Consider the following 17,327-nt stretch of genomic DNA (forward strand, 5'->3'; position numbering starts at 1 on the left):
TACATTACCTCCTACGAGTTTCGGAAAAGCTAGCAAAGGAGAAGTTTCTATTTTTCTCTGATGTTTTTCGTTGGAACAAAGAATTAATCGAATTAGGTACAACATATTACTAACAAGGAGAAAGCAGACTTTGGTAAATGAACTTCGTGGCCATTTTTTGCAAGGTGAAAGTACGCATGTAAAGTGTTCATATTACAAACTGGGAGAGCACAATGATCTAATATAGCAGAGAAAAAGCGTCTTAAAGTTTTTGACTCGCCACATATGTTGTACGTTGCGCAAATTTGTCAAGTGACACCGTGGCAGAATCAGTATCATCTGTGACTCACGTGCCAAAGGTAACGGGTTCGATTCCCGCTGGAGTCAAGTTTTTTTGTTTTGTTTTTTGCTTCATTCAATAAAGTAGCCACTTATAGCTACAAGTAAAATGTTAATTCACCATATGTTTATAATGAATTAAAACAATAGAAATATTTAAATCAGTTGTAAAATCTTTCTGATTCCGTATTCTGATACCGTAACGATGTTTAACCAGTTCTTGCTCTATCCTTATTTACTCAAGTATGTCTTATGCAAGGAAATGTTTTCTATAGGAATAATCATTGAGTGTCAAAACTGATTCATATTTCATGGGAGTTAAAAAACTTTTTTTTTTTTGAATGCTTTCTTAAATACCTTTCTGGAATTTAATTTCACCATTTTGCCTTTTCAGCAGTTCTTTCTCGGAAATCCCAGGTTACCTAATAATCGTAACAAAATAAGGCAGAACTGAGCAGGCATGGATTTAAACATAGTCTAATTCTGTCGAAGCCGGTAGCAAAGATTGATATGTCGCTTGTATTCCTAATCCTCTCCATATTATAAAGTTGGAGCTTTCAAAATAGTTTAATTTCCCCCATAGTTCTCAAATAATCACTAATGAAAACATGAAGATATTGTAGAGATGATGCTACCTAAGGAAAGAGGGTTTATGGGTTTTTCCTCACGAATATACAAAAGAGTGGTCTTAGTATTATTTCTATTTTTTCTGATATTTTGACTTAATAGTACGTAATAATACATTTCTACATTAAATTCGTATTTTTTAAATATTCATACCGTTATGTTAACGATTTTTGGCCTACTCTTTAAATATAAAAGTTAGACTTTACCTTTTTGTCGTTTCCAATATAAAAGCGAGACATTCCATTTCCATCTTCATTTGTATATTCATCGAAAACACCGTATCGTAGATGTGCCCATTCATGCACCAGTAATCTATCTATTTTAAATAAAGTAAAATAAGCAATATCAAAAATAGTATAGTTCTGTAATGCAAATAAACAAATTCTTAATATTTTTACTCCTAGAGTGTAAAATCATTCATATTTTGTTATTAATTGCTATTTAGTCAATTATATGCAATTAAAAAAATCAAAATTTTAAGTTGAGAGATCTTTCTACTGTGAGAGATCCCTGCCTCCTTTAGAGTATATTTTTGTCACTCTTTGGAAATCGACGTTGGAAAGAAGGAAAGAATCAAAAATATCTTGGAGACTGATAAGCTTTTCTATTACAAAAAAAATCGTCCTTCCTTGTGTTCCCTTTTATTTTATTTTATTTTTTTTTACGGTTTTTAAAGCAAATTTTTAAAATTATAAGAACACACTCCATTTGTATCATAGTTCAACAAGAGTCTGATAATGTATTTTCGTATACATCAAATTAGTGTCTCGTATTCACATATTTAAATCATATTGTAAAACTACTTTGACGAAGTAGTTAGTTAGTACACAAAATCCACAATATAATACACAAAATCCCTCTAATTCCTTTTCGACTCAGCGTAGACGCTGGCTATGGTGCGAGGTATTCTTGATTTTATCCCACGTCAAGTGAGTTTGTGGCAGACAGTACCATGTTCGTGAGTTTTCTTGAGATTTTCCCGTTTCTTCCACATTCTCATACTACCAATTCTTTCATAATCACGTTCATTAATCATCTGGCTCCTTTATCCTAAAGATCATAACGATCGACCACAAAACTGAAATAATTTTCTTTTATTTATTTTTTTATTCTTAGGATTAAGTTCGTTACATTATTTATTATTTTTCACTTTAGTCGGATCAAATAAAGAGCGAAATGTGCAACGATAGTACCTGTCTGCCACATTGGTTTAATTGTTCTTCATTCATAACAATAAAGCGAAGAATATTTCTTGTCAAATGTAATTAATAATGTATATTGAAATGTACCTTCTACATGCATATCGAACACACACATAGTGTAAACATTAACAAAGGCAGATTAGGCTTCATGCAGCATGTGACTCGAAGAGGAAAACCAGCCCCACCACCTACAAAAATGCATGTGGGTAGCTGAACCAAACGTTTGAAAATAAGCTGCAGGAACACCTCTCCGTATTAGGCTGCGTTGGGATTGAGCACCCTCATCTGCCTTCTCCGGCTGCTGTGGGCTAGAGAGATCCGTATACCTTCACCGTCTCCGGATGCTGTGTCCTAGAGAGGTCTTTATATCTTTTCCGGCTGTTGTGGGTTAAAGAGATGCATTCTTGGCTGCTGGTAGACTGAGAATCCTTTTGTTGGGTGCTGTGGGCCAGAAGATCCTTTCCTATTCAATCTCTAACTGACTGCTCTCAGCTAGGTAGTCTCTCGGCTGCTCATTTTATTAACTTCACGACAACTATTAAGGGACATTCAAAAGAGATCTTATTGATCTCATTTTGAAAAGATGCTGTAACATAGGTGTATCAATTTTTGATTCTACCGACTCCTGAACAGCAAATTTTACAATATACAACGTATGTAGCAAAGAGAGTTTTAATCGTTTTCCTTATGAAAAGTTAAATGAATTAAAAAGAGAGGGATTGTTCTGTCCTTATACTTCATTACATTCGAGAAGCAGATGAATTAAGAAAAAATTACGCGTATACAGTATATTGGTAGAATGATTTCTTGTTCCTTACTTTTTAATTCTTTTGTCTCTTGTAAACTCTCGAAAGGTAATCACCTTGCGTTATGCCCTTTGTATTGTAAATGTAAACGACGACTTGTAAATTATCTTTCAATAATAAACAAATTTTATTGAAATAATTTTACGATGCTATACTGTGTAGACATTGTAGCACGCTTAATCCTACCCACACTCTTAAACAAACGCCCATTGTGTTTAATTATATAATAATAATAATAATAATAATAATAATAATAATAATAATAATAATAATAATAATAATAATAATAATAATAACTGGAGACTAATTGGACGCAAACCACCTCGGGGCCAGATGCTATCCGAATGGAAGCTTTGTTGCAGAAAATGTAGGAAACCCTTGTAGACACTGGATGTTTGCGTCGCATTACATATGATTTTGCTTATAATGACTAACATGATGTGGAAAGAGATATAGTAATATTACATTATCAAGGATTTGGAAAATAGGATTTGGAGGCTAAATCCAGAAACAGCCTCAACCAGGAAAAAGATATAATAAGAATAAGAAAGAAAAGTAAGTAACAAAAACAACACCGACAACGTTTGGGAGTTGATTCCTGACATCAAGATAAGGCAAAAAGTATAGACCAATCTGGGTGAACAAATGCTTCCTTTCGGAGTTATAGGCTGCCGAAAATTTGAAAAAATGAACTTTAAAGGTCCGTAGCTCCAATACTATGGGTCCATAGCTCTGTAGTCGGGTAAAGGCTTTACTTAGGAACTAGTATGTGCCCTATCCAAATATCCAGGTTTCAGATTCCTGCCGTACTTCCGCAACAAGTTTTATTGAGGGAGTTTGGCTACGGGCATATAATTTAAAATATTTATCAACTACCTCTATAAAACTTGTTGCGAAAGTACCACAGGATTCTGAAACATGGATATTTAGGTAGGCCACATAGCAGTTCCTAAGTGAAGTCTTGACCCGACTACGGTAAGTCCTATAGTATTGGAGCTATGGACCTTTAAAGTTCATTTTCTTTCAAGTTTTCGGGCAGCCTGTAACTCCGAAGAGAAGCATTTGTGCACCAAGGTTAGTCTATATTTTTTGTCTTATCTTGGTGTCAGGAATCACATCCCAAACGTTATTGGTGTTGTTTTGAAACACCCTGTATATTTAAAATATAAGCTATATACCTAAGTATTATTTAAAATATATTATGAAGTTTCAATTATTATGTAATTTACACTATTCTTGTTTTACGAAATGTGTGCAAAAGCAAATATTGTTTAAATAGAGGTATAAGAGAAAGAAAGACACACACGTTATATATTTAAAGCACAAGTTATATACCTAGGTAATTTATATTAATTTAGAAAGGATATTATATATATATTCTCTGTGAAGGTTCCGACTTCACACAGTTTTTTTAATACATATATGACGTCCTTAATTCTAATAACCAATATACCATTCAACCAGCTCAATCCTAATAACCAGCTTTTAATTTTAGTTTCCATCATTCCTTTCTGAACCACAAGGAAAGGAAACTGGTACTCAAGGGCGCCCATGTTGTGGTTTCCAAGGGGGGCAAATATAAGCAAGGTTTCAAATATAGTTTCAAATTTTGCTATAACTAATGTAAAAAATTATATTGGGCTTTGATATTCCCAAGTACGATTTCCTCCTAGGGGGCGAGCGCCCCACCTTGCCCCCCTGACGGGCGCCCTTGCTGGCACTCTACTCTACTGGATTAGTTGTCCCATCCAGCTATGTTATACAAGTTTACTATAAAACCTGTCGTCGAACAGAACATTCACACATAATATAATTCAGCATGAAGCGAATCCAAGAAAACTGAACATTGCCTGCCTTCTTTCCTCCAAAATATCGATGTATTAGGATATCGCACAAAAATTTCTTAAACTCCTTGGCGCTTTTCTTACAATGACACAAATGTTAGACCATTGTGTCCATTGTTCCCTCTAATATAATTATGAGCTGAAACGTATGAAAATAGAATAATATTAAGGGCTTCACTTCTAAAACTAATGTAAAACACTGTTTGTTAATGATCATTAAAACAAATTGAGTTTTGTACAGATGAACAGAACACAGTATCATACCTGGTGGGCCGAATAAGTCAGTGTACTTGTTTTCGATGTTTAATAGATATTCTGGAGTGAAATGGACAAAAAGACCTGGCTCCCCGCATTCACCTGGCTGTACAGTATACGGCTTCTCGCCATATCGAGGATTGTTGTGATCTATTCGGAAGTCAGCTGATCTGAACAAAATACCTGTTGAATTCACCACAGTAATCTGTGAAAGCAAGAAAAACTAATGTCTGAAGATGTACATACAAGAAAAAATCAAATTATTGCTTATTGAGTATTGATTAAACCACTGAAAGTCTGCCAAACATATTTGAAAATTGATGAGAAGAAAAGTCAGTCAGTGAAGCATGACAAAAATTAACTATTTAAATTATATGATTTCTTAATCATCAAGATATACTGAATTCCAGGGGCAAAGCTAATGTTCTTGTCCCTTCACGCAAATTGTAGTACAGTCAAACCTGCATAAGTGGTACCTGGATAACTGAGAAACTCATATTACTGGGAATCGTCCTTCAAAACTACATTTATAAGTGAGACATCAGTTTTTTCAACCGGTTAAGTAAGAAACTCAATAGGTGGGATATTTTTATAAGTAGGATGAAGTGCTCCGTTCCTTACGATCCAACTTATCCAGGTTTAACTATATTATGGTACAAACTTTCCTTTGTATGATCCAATCACACACTCATCTTTTTTGGTTTGGCTTAGTCGAAGGCTTGCGAAATCAGCGGGTTCAAACTTCTGCCATTGAAACTATAGAAAATAATGATCTACTGGTACTTTGTCAGAACTGATTTAAAAAAATTAAGCACTATGCATGACGAACTGGATGTTAGTTACGTTAATTTGAAACAATACCCAGTGGTATTCACAAAGACAGTAAATATCGAAAGAATATGATGTTACTTACCTAGCCTATTATGAGTTCAACATACAAAAGGGCTAAAGAGAAGTAGGTAACAACGTCTTCTGATTGAGTACATTTGGGTGCTTGTTTCTGTTCTTCCCTTACTTTAAGGCATGACCATTAATGCTTACTATTTTTACAACGTCCACCAAATACAGTGTACAACATCACCAAATACAAGTGTTGTTTTATAAGATGTTAACTCCAAAAAAAACTATGTTTACAATTTGTCAAATATGTATTATGAAGCAAATATATTAGTACACTCACTCTGAAAGTAAATGCTGTCATTTATTATTTTTATGCAGTTATAATTTTATGCAAATACAATGCACAGTGTTAATATTATGAAGTATAGAAGTTTGAGAAGTATATCTCTACATCTTCTACTACAGAAGTACATGATGATTATTTCAGTAGTTTCTTAGTACACACAATAAACAATGTCTATGTTAATTCAACACATAGCGTTGTGTTATCCTAGTCACGTTAAATTTCGACACACGTCTGGTGCTGCTTCAACTACGCAGCATTTTGGAGTAAATTATTTGAAAGGTAGTGGTTAAATCATGGTGACTGCTATAATGGGGTCATTTCAGTAACACCATTGGTGTTGTTTTGTGTATAGTTGCCAGTATACTACGTTTACAAAATGCATGTTCTTTCTTATTAAACGGACATGACTATTATTAGGGTAATAAAATGGAGCATAAATTATCTATATTTGGTTAAGAAGAGCGAGATATAGTTAGCGAGAAAAAGAAAGATACCAAACTTCAATATTGCAATTTGGCAACTAGATTTTCTGAATGAAAGAAGAAAATCAGAAAATTACCAGAAAAGTAATTATACACGGTCGCAAATGCCATTGGTTAGTCTTATGTTGCGAAGTCGTTATGCGTTGAAATACACCAAAAACAAGGTAAGAGATCGAAAACAGACTTCTGTTAACGTAAATTTTGTCAGAAAATCCACACGAACACAAAATTATTTTCGTCAAAGATTAGAGTTGTTCAGTATTTGGTACAAATGTCAAATACACCGGTAAAGCTTTGCTTATAGCAAAAAATTAAGACTAATACAACTTTTCAATGTCAGTTACATAGATATTTATGATATTTATGTAAGGCGGTGTGCATGTTAAAAATTACAGTATTAGCTGCATCTATCAGATACACAGGATTTTGAGACGGCTGTGATGCGTTTGCTAAATCAGTGTTCTTAGCACATGAAAGGTTTTATTGACTACTGACGAGTAACAATTAATAGTAGTAGCTTAATGAATTTTGTTCACTATTCAAGCTGAAGTGTTACTACAGACACAGAGTACGTAGGATACCGTGGTACTGTCCCTTCGGTCATTTCCTTAGTTGTTTAACACCGTCGCGGTACTATTTTGCCACCGGTTTGTCAAACCGGTAACACCGGGCCTGTGCTAACAGCAACATCCGACCCTTAGTGTTAAAATACCATGTTAAATGTATAGTCATGTTGACCCATGTTAAAATCGAGTTGTATTAATATGTTTTTTCTGTGCGTGTTCGAACGTATAAAATATGTTAACACATGCACAGTAAAAATTCCTAATCCAGAAGTAAATTTGCCGATTAGGTGGCATATATTTAACTTTGTGATGCGTGGTGAAAGCGTCGATTTCGATCAGTATTATTTCTGAATTTTTAAAGTGGAGTTAACTACATTTTAAGTTAGGGCAGATTCTTCAATTACCTCGCGGTTAGTGACTCAGTGTCGAAATAGTTCTGGTTCTATAGGGAATTAAACATGATATTACGAGCAACAAAGGCACATATGGCAACTATTTGACTACATAAGTATGTCAACATCCAGTTATCAAAGAATTTGTATTCAATGACTGATGATAATTTGTGAGGGTGCTAGTGTCAAACCAAAGAAAATTCGTTGAGACCATATTAGAGTCTCTAAATGCAATTATACACGAGTAACACTACGTAAATACTGGACAGTTCTCGTATACATGGGATATAAAATACTTTACACTATCTTCGTGAAAATAAGAAAATAGTCTATTTAATGCTATATTTCACACAATTTACCTTTTGTTCCTTCCTATCAATGAAGTACACCAGATGATCATCGAAGTTGCTGAGTTGAATGCAGAGCTTAAAGCACACGAAGGAACGTGATTGTACACGGGGTAAGATTGTGTAACAGTAATCATAATCCTGCTTCAGATGAACAAGCAACGTCCAGTGACCCACAAATTTTTGTCACCCACTCTCACGAGGATACCAAATTTCTCGAAAGAATCATGGTAGTAGATAAAACATAGATCGGCTATTCAAAGTCGTCAGTCAATAGAGTGACAGCACACGAGGTTGCTTTCCAGGTCAGAAAAGGCGAAACAAACAGCACGCGAAGGGTCTGTCAACTGGCTTTCCGAATAGAAAAGGCGTTTTTAAAAAAAATAGTCCATTAAAGAAATAATCTTTGCTTTACGCAACAAGAATAAATACAAAGATTTATTAGCAAACGTTTCAAAAGCTTCATTGCGCCATACAAAATAAACGGCGCGGCATATTCTCAAGTAGTATTTTTAAGGTCTACAATAACTTGTTTTCACACTGCTAATGGAAATCGGGACCTACTCCAAAGTTTTCGTTGGCTGTATTCAACCACTGGCTATACAGTGTACATAGAGTGAGTACCACTTGTTCCCGAAGTTGAAAGATTTACTTTCTAGAAAATAAGCCTACTTCCCCATTGCTGATGAACAGCAATGATTGAATACGTAGACGACATGATTGAATACGTTGCCGGCAACAGAGTATACTGACTATAAAGAAAAAACTTGCATCTCGCTACAATAATGAATGTGTATGGCAATTATGTTGAAAAGTGAAGTATGTAGTCTCTATATCATAAATATTTCGCATATATCCTTTCTCGTTTGCATTTCATACCAAAACGTTCCTTTGTACTGAGTGACTCTCGTACATTGAGAAACAAGTAAACTTACGTCACTGTTTAAGGTTTTCCAACTGGAAGGTATGACAATGGTAACTTCCTCAAAGAAAGCTCTTTTTCTGGTTGCTCTGTATAGATATTCTGAGCCCTTCTTAAAAAGTTCCTGCAAAAGAGCATAAAACTGCATTAAAACAATAAGAAAGACAATATGCAGAAAAAAAAGAGGCGATTATCACAAATTAAGCCTACAGCAACACTCTTACAGATAAAGACATAATTGAATGAGTATTTCTGTGAGCTTAAGGAATGTTTGATAAAATGTCGTAGTACATTTCATAAATTTCAAATTCTTTCTGTACTGCACGTCGATGAAAGTAATGATTATTGGTCCAGAATACACGTAATAACTTTTATTTTCTTTTCAAACATTTTTACCACCCAAATGGAATTAAAAATGAAAAATATGCTCAATACATAGATACGAGACACGCTTAGTCGAATTCGACTCTTTTTTTTTTTTTTTGAAAAGTCTCGTCTCCTATTGAATGTCTCAAAACTGTACACTAAATTTTTGTATACAGTATTATTCTATCATAATATGGAAACAGAGACCACCATTTATTACTTTAGGATAGGGTCTTTCTAACAAAACTAGAATTTTAAACAATAATATAATATACCAAAACTTCTTGAGTTCTTTAAGTGGGAGTTTTTAGTATTTTACTCGTAACAGTGTGCGAATTGAATATCTTTTCCAGAGGGGGATATAACTCTCTAATATGAGCCATTTTACTTGCTTCTAAACTTGTAAATATTCCAAGAAACAAAAGATGTTATTCTAACGAGTACAAAGACTACAAAAAGGTTTAGATCTGTATATATCTAATATGATTATCTAATATGAGCAATTTTTGTTTGCTTCTAAACTTGTAAATATTTCAAGAAACAAAAGATGTGATTCTAACGAGTACAAAGACTACAAAAAGGTTTAGATCTCTAATATGAGCAATTTTTGTTTGCTTCTAAACTTGTAAATATTTCAAGAAACAGAAGATGTGATTCTAACGAGTACAAAGACTACAACAAGGTTTAGATCTCTAATATGAGCAATTTTTGTTTGCTTCTAAACTTGTAAATATTTCAAGAAACAAAAGATGTGATTCTAACGAGTACAAAGACTACAAGAAGGTTTAGATTTCTAATATGACCAATTTTGTTTGCTTCTAAACTTGTAAATATTTCAAGAAACAGAAGATGTGATTCTAACGAGTACAAAGACTACAAGAAGGTTTAGATCTCTAATATGAGCAATTTTTGTTTGCTTCTAAACTTGTAAATATTTCAAGAAACAAAAGATGTGATTCTAACGAGTACAAAGACTACAAGAAGGTTTAGATTTCTAATATGAGCAATTTTGTTTGCTTCTAAACTTGTAAATATTTCAAGAAACAAAAGATGTGATTCTAGCGAGTACAAAGACTACAAAAAGGTTTAGATCTCTAATATGAGCAATTTTTGTTTGCTTCTAAACTTGTAAATATTTCAAGAAACAAAAGATGTGATTCTAACGAGTACAAAGACTACAAAAAGGTTTAGATCTCTAATATGAGCAATTTTTGTTTGCTTCTAAACTTGTAAATATTTCAAGAAACAAAAGATGTGATTCTAACGAGTACAAAGACTACAAAAAGGTTTAGATCTCTAATATGAGCAATTTTTGTTTGCTTCTAAACTTGTAAATATTTCAAGAAACAAAAGATGTGATTCTAACGAGTACAAAGACTACAAGAAGGTTTAGATTTCTAATATGAGCAATTTTTGTTTGCTTCTAAACTTGTAAATATTTCAAGAAACAAAAGATGTGATTCTAGCGAGTACAAAGACTACAAAAAGGTTTAGATCTGTATATATCTAATATGATTATCTAATATGAGCAATTTTTGTTTGCTTCTAAACTTGTAAATATTTCAAGAAACAAAAGATGTGATTCTAACGAGTACAAAGACTACAAAAAGGTTTAGATCTCTAATATGAGCAATTTTTGTTTGCTTCTAAACTTGTAAATATTTCAAGAAACAGAAGATGTGATTCTAACGAGTACAAAGACTACAAAAAGGTTTAGATCTGTATATATCTAATATGATTATCTAATATGAGCAATTTTTGTTTGCTTCTAAACTTGTAAATATTTCAAGAAACAGATGATGTGATTCTAACGAGTACAAAGACTACAAGAAGGTTTAGATCTCTAATATGAGCAATTTTTGTTTGCTTCTAAACTTGTAAATATTTCAAGAAACAAAAGATGTGATTCTAACGAGTACAAAGACTACAAGAAGGTTTAGATTTCTAATATGAGCAATTTTTGTTTGCTTCTAAACTTGTAAATATTTCAAGAAACAAAAGATGTGATTCTAGCGAGTACAAAGACTACAAAAAGGTTTAGATCTCTAATATGAGCAATTTTTGTTTGCTTCTAAACTTGTAAATATTTCAAGAAACAAAAGATGTGATTCTAACGAGTACAAAGACTACAAAAAGGTTTAGATCTCTAATATGAGCAATTTTTGTTTGCTTCTAAACTTGTAAATATTTCAAGAAACAAAAGATGTGATTCTAACGAGTACAAAGACTACAAAAAGGTTTAGATCTCTAATATGAGCAATATTTGTTTGCTTCTAAACTTGTAAATATTTCAAGAAACAAAAGATGTGATTCTAACGAGTACAAAGACTACAAAAAGGTTTAGATCTCTAATATGAGCAATTTTTGTTTGCTTCTAAACTTGTAAATATTTCAAGAAACAAAAGATGTGATTCTAACGAGTACAAAGACTACAAAAAGGTTTAGATCTCTAATATGAGCAATTTTTGTTTGCTTCTAAACTTGTAAATATTTCAAGAAACAAAAGATGTGATTCTAACGAGTACAAAGACTACAAGAAGGTTTAGATTTCTAATATGAGCAATTTTTGTTTGCTTCTAAACTTGTAAATATTTCAAGAAACAAAAGATGTGATTCTAGCGAGTACAAAGACTACAAAAAGGTTTAGATCTGTATATATCTAATATGATTATCTAATATGAGCAATTTTTGTTTGCTTCTAAACTTGTAAATATTTCAAGAAACAGAAGATGTGATTCTAACGAGTACAAAGACTACAAGAAGGTTTAGATCTCTAATATGAGCAATTTTTGTTTGCTTCTAAACTTGTAAATATTTCAAGAAACAGAAGATGTGATTCTAACGAGTACAAAGACTACAAAAAGGTTTAGATCTGTATATATCTAATATGATTATCTAATATGAGCAATTTTTGTTTGCTTCTAAACTTGTAAATATTTCAAGAAACAAAAGATGTGATTCTAACGAGTACAAAGACTACAAAAAGGTTTAGATCTCTAATATGAGCAATTTTTGTTTGCTTCTAAACTTGTAAATATTTCAAGAAACAGAAGATGTGATTCTAACGAGTACAAAGACTACAAAAAGGTTTAGATCTGTATATATCTAATATGATTATCTAATATGAGCAATTTTTGTTTGCTTCTAAACTTGTAAATATTTCAAGAAACAGATGATGTGATTCTAACGAGTACAAAGACTACAAGAAGGTTTAGATCTCTAATATGAGCAATTTTTGTTTGCTTCTAAACTTGTAAATATTTCAAGAAACAAAAGATGTGATTCTAACGAGTACAAAGACTACAAGAAGGTTTAGATTTCTAATATGAGCAATTTTTGTTTGCTTCTAAACTTGTAAATATTTCAAGAAACAAAAGATGTGATTCTAGCGAGTACAAAGACTACAAAAAGGTTTAGATCTCTAATATGAGCAATTTTTGTTTGCTTCTAAACTTGTAAATATTTCAAGAAACAAAAGATGTGATTCTAACGAGTACAAAGACTACAAAAAGGTTTAGATCTCTAATATGAGCAATTTTTGTTTGCTTCTAAACTTGTAAATATTTCAAGAAACAAAAGATGTGATTCTAACGAGTACAAAGACTACAAAAAGGTTTAGATCTCTAATATGAGCAATATTTGTTTGCTTCTAAACTTGTAAATATTTCAAGAAACAAAAGATGTGATTCTAACGAGTACAAAGACTACAAAAAGGTTTAGATCTCTAATATGAGCAATTTTTGTTTGCTTCTAAACTTGTAAATATTTCAAGAAACAAAAGATGTGATTCTAACGAGTACAAAGACTACAAAAAGGTTTAGATCTCTAATATGAGCAATTTTTGTTTGCTTCTAAACTTGTAAATATTTCAAGAAACAAAAGATGTGATTCTAACGAGTACAAAGACTACAAGAAGGTTTAGATTTCTAATATGAGCAATTTTTGTTTGCTTCTAAACTTGTAAATATTTCAAGAAACAAAAGATGTGATTCTAGCGAGTACAAAGACTACAAAAAGGTTTAGATCTGTATATATCTAATATGATTATCTAATATGAGCAATTTTTGTTTGCTTCTAAACTTGTAAATATTTCAAGAAACAGAAGATGTGATTCTAACGAGTACAAAGACTACAAGAAGGTTTAGATCTCTAATATGAGCAATTTTTGTTTGCTTCTAAACTTGTAAATATTTCAAGAAACAGAAGATGTGATTCTAACGAGTACAAAGACTACAAAAAGGTTTAGATCTGTATATATCTAATATGATTATCTAATATGAGCAATTTTTGTTTGCTTCTAAACTTGTAAATATTTCAAGAAACAGAAGATGTGATTCTAACGAGTACAAAGACTACAAGAAGGTTTAGATCTCTAATATGAGCAATTTTTGTTTGCTTCTAAACTTGTAAATATTTCAAGAAACAAAAGATGTGATTCTAACGAGTACAAAGACTACAAGAAGGTTTAGATTTCTAATATGAGCAATTTTGTTTGCTTCTAAACTTGTAAATATTTCAAGAAGCACGCAAAGAGAGTTTTTCATATGTTACATCTTGAATGGCATGTTTTAGTAATTGTTCATAACGTTTTGATTTTTTTTCACACAATTTCGAACCATGATCTACTAAATAGTTCAAAGATAATTTTCATAACACTTGGAAAACAAAAGAGAAAAACATCATATCTATAGATAGATAAACGTCTCAATTTCGCCATGGGGTGTCATATTTCTCCAAAATTTGTCCCATAATTACCCCATGGATTTAATACAAAATTATACCCACAATAACAATGACAGAAATACTTTTCTTCTTCAGAAATATTGCCCATAATCTCAGGATAACTCGTGCAAAATCTGTATTGATTTATTACGAAGATTTCTAAAATGGTTTATCATGTAATTTCAAAAGTTTTTGAGATATAAAAAATAAGCGATACTACATTCATAGCACAAATTATGAAGTAATAGAATAGGTTCAGTAAATACAGTTTTGAAATGCCTAGGAAAGAGCTTATATGCTTTACAAGGACTATTTTTATATCATGTGTACTGGCCTAATAAGACCAGTATCTCATATTTGCCTGAACTTTTTGGAGTGCCGTATAATTACCCCGGGTTACTCTAGGTGTAAAATAAAATAAAAAGTATTTAAATTTGAGGATTAAAATTAAAAGCTATACTATTATATGCATTAAACAAACTGTAGCTGACAGACTACCTACACCACAGTATTACAGGTAGAAGGATGAAATTTGGGGAGAAAACTCATTTTATAGCGGATACGGATGAATTTTTGGGAATGTATATTCTAAGAGCGATTAATGAGGAGTTGATTTTTATTTCTCAAGAATAATAATTCTCACGAATCTCTAAAGTTACGAAGATAAAACTCAGCGTATAAATTTCCATAAAAATAACTGAATACGTGTTTTAACGTTTTCGAAGATGCACCTGCAAGTGCTTTTGTTTGTCGTTGCAATAGAGATATCTATTAGTTCGTGTGTTTAACACTTTCACTTGCTTAAATTGCAAGGACGACGACTTATATAACTTTATTAGGCCCATAATGAATAATTGAATCGGTCATTGAAGAAAGGGCACATGTTACAAAATCATGTTTTCGAGAAAAAGGCAAAAAACCGTACGTGTGTGCTGTTACCGAAATGGCATGTCACGTGGTTTAATGGTGGAGGTACACTATAATTTTGTTCTCGATCGTTGTTCATTTTTCTAACAGACAACCTTGAAATTTTGCACATGTGCCCTTTCTGCACTGACTGAACTGAGAATGAAGCAATAAACTATTATTAGTTAGTAACCTATGAATATTATATGATCTACGAAGAGTACGAACAATATACTGTTGCGCGAGTTGTTTTGAGAAATAAACAAAGACTAATTTAACGTAAACTAAGACAATTTAGTAGATGTTTGAAAGAAGGTACCCTAATAAATCTTTAACGTAGAAGCCCCTTTAAAGATTACCATCTAACACAATGACCAATCTAAGTTATTGTAAGACCAACAATACTGTAGTGTATTATTAATAATAAACGCGGAGGTTTTTGTTTTACATGGGTTCATCACTCATGTAATTTACAGTAAAAAACATTGCAAGTCGACTGAGTAAACATACTAATAAAGCCACGTGCAGAAACTCAAAAGAACATACTCGAAATACACAACGACTAAAATAAAACTCGTTTGATTCATATGAAAATAGTAACATTACTGTGGATGTCAGTCTTTTTCTCCATTCCACTTCATCCCCACTGTCGTCATTCATGCGTTGCTGTACATCTTCATGAGTTCTCGGCCACTGCTGGAATCGGTACTAAAACTCTGAATATCCGACCTTGGAGATAGATATCCTGGAAATCTTTGGTTTCTAATGAAAGGAAATATGCCAGTATACTGCATCGCCCACTTTCGGTAATTTTTGAAAAACACTTTAACCTACACTGGCAATTATCACCTGTTCTTATATCTGGAATATACTTGCCGGAATATGATTTGTGTGGCAGTCCTTTAACTTTAGCTTGTTTCATGACATTTCTCTGGTACTTCTCAGTATGCCTTTTAGTTTCTTTGTCTGCGGAGATTCATCGTTGCTACTTCCAGACATGGCAAAGTCAGTAGAGGAACTAAACACAACACAAGATGTTGCACATGTGTCCTTGTTGCACTGAACGCCGTTTTTCATATTCAAAATACAGAACCTGCCTTCAGAAGGTTATACCTAAGATCTCTTTGTGGCAAATAATGGGCCTACATATGTAGATAATGAATCTAGTGTTATCATAATTTCGACCAAAATGTTACATGTGCCCTTTCTGCAATGACCGATTCAATTCAATTATCCACTCGTCGCAGATAAGTAATATCTAGAGTAATTCTCAATATATTATATATGCATAAACATATGACTACTTCTATGGGTTCTGCTTAAGCTTCAAGTTCATATCAAAGTAATAAATTCATAACAACAGCAATTCTCTCTTAGAAGCATTTTATTCAATAAAATTGAGTATCTATTAGAAATAATTCTCTAAATCAACTATTATTTGCAAAATATCAATCTGGCTACTCTTATCTCTACATTTTCTAAGGTATCCTCTATAAATTTTTGTTCTTTATAGTTTATCTAAATATAGGGGCCTGTGGAAAAGAGGAGGATTAGCTCTAGGGGTGTTCGGAATTGAGATTTCAATTCCGGAATTCGGAATGTCGATAATTCCGGAATTTTTCGGAATTCCGTTTTTCGGAATCTCGGAATTTTCGGAATATCGGAATTCCGGAATTTTCAGAATCTCGGAATTCCGGAATTTCGAAATTCCGAGATACCGGAATTCCGAGATTCCGAAATTTAGTATCGTGTTCTGGATTCCGGAATTCCGATCTTCCGAAATTTCAGATCTTGTTTCGAGATTCCGGAATTCCGAACTTCCGATATTTGCGATGAAGTTCCGGAATTCCGATTTTCCGAAATCAAATCTGTTAGAGGCTTTATATTTTAGTATAGATATGTGGGAAATACCAACTGAAAATGTTCGTTGTGTAACAACAGTAGTGCCAATATTGTAAAGGCCATTGTTGACTTGAGCGATTTCCAACATTTGGGTTGTTTCGGCCATACTTTGAATATTAGAGTAAACAAAGCCCTTGAGCTACAGGGACCTTCGGAAACAGACAAATTATGAGTCAAAGCAGGAAAATGAGACTTGCGCTGCAAGAAGAGTAAGATGCATTAGGCCTTCTGCGTAAAATACTTCCGTCATGCACGCCAACAAGATGATCGTTTACTTTCCTTTTGATGCTGGTAGTTTTAACACGCCAAGAAGAAATAGCAAAAGTTCTGTCTCAAACAATATATAAAAATCTTATCCTTCAGAACGAAGAAACAGAGGATGAAAGAAGCAGAATTCTGTAGAAAAGTTGTGCTTTCTTAGATCTCAGGTTTAAAGAAGATAATTTGGGTAAAAATATTGAGATAACAAAAGGTAGAGTACTGT

General features: G+C 32.7%; 1 protein-coding gene across 1 annotated transcript in view; it reads right to left on the bottom strand.

Annotated features, from left to right (window-relative positions):
* The window catches only part of LOC145672825 (calcium-activated chloride channel regulator 1-like), a 170,910-nt gene that overhangs the window by 139,868 nt on the left and 13,715 nt on the right, over positions 1-17,327 (bottom strand). Inside the window, exons 2-4 of the mRNA XM_081741974.1 lie at positions 8,961-9,071; positions 5,062-5,257; positions 1,152-1,261 (exon numbers count right to left, since the gene is read on the bottom strand). Coding sequence (XP_081598100.1) covers positions 1,152-1,261; positions 5,062-5,257; positions 8,961-9,071 — 417 coding nt within the window. The remainder of the gene's footprint in view (positions 1-1,151; positions 1,262-5,061; positions 5,258-8,960; positions 9,072-17,327) is intronic.

The sequence above is a fragment of the Thermobia domestica genome, chromosome 16, assembly GCF_964235325.1.
Source record: "Thermobia domestica chromosome 16, izTheDome1.hap1.1, whole genome shotgun sequence".
NCBI lineage: Eukaryota > Metazoa > Arthropoda > Insecta > Zygentoma > Lepismatidae > Thermobia > Thermobia domestica.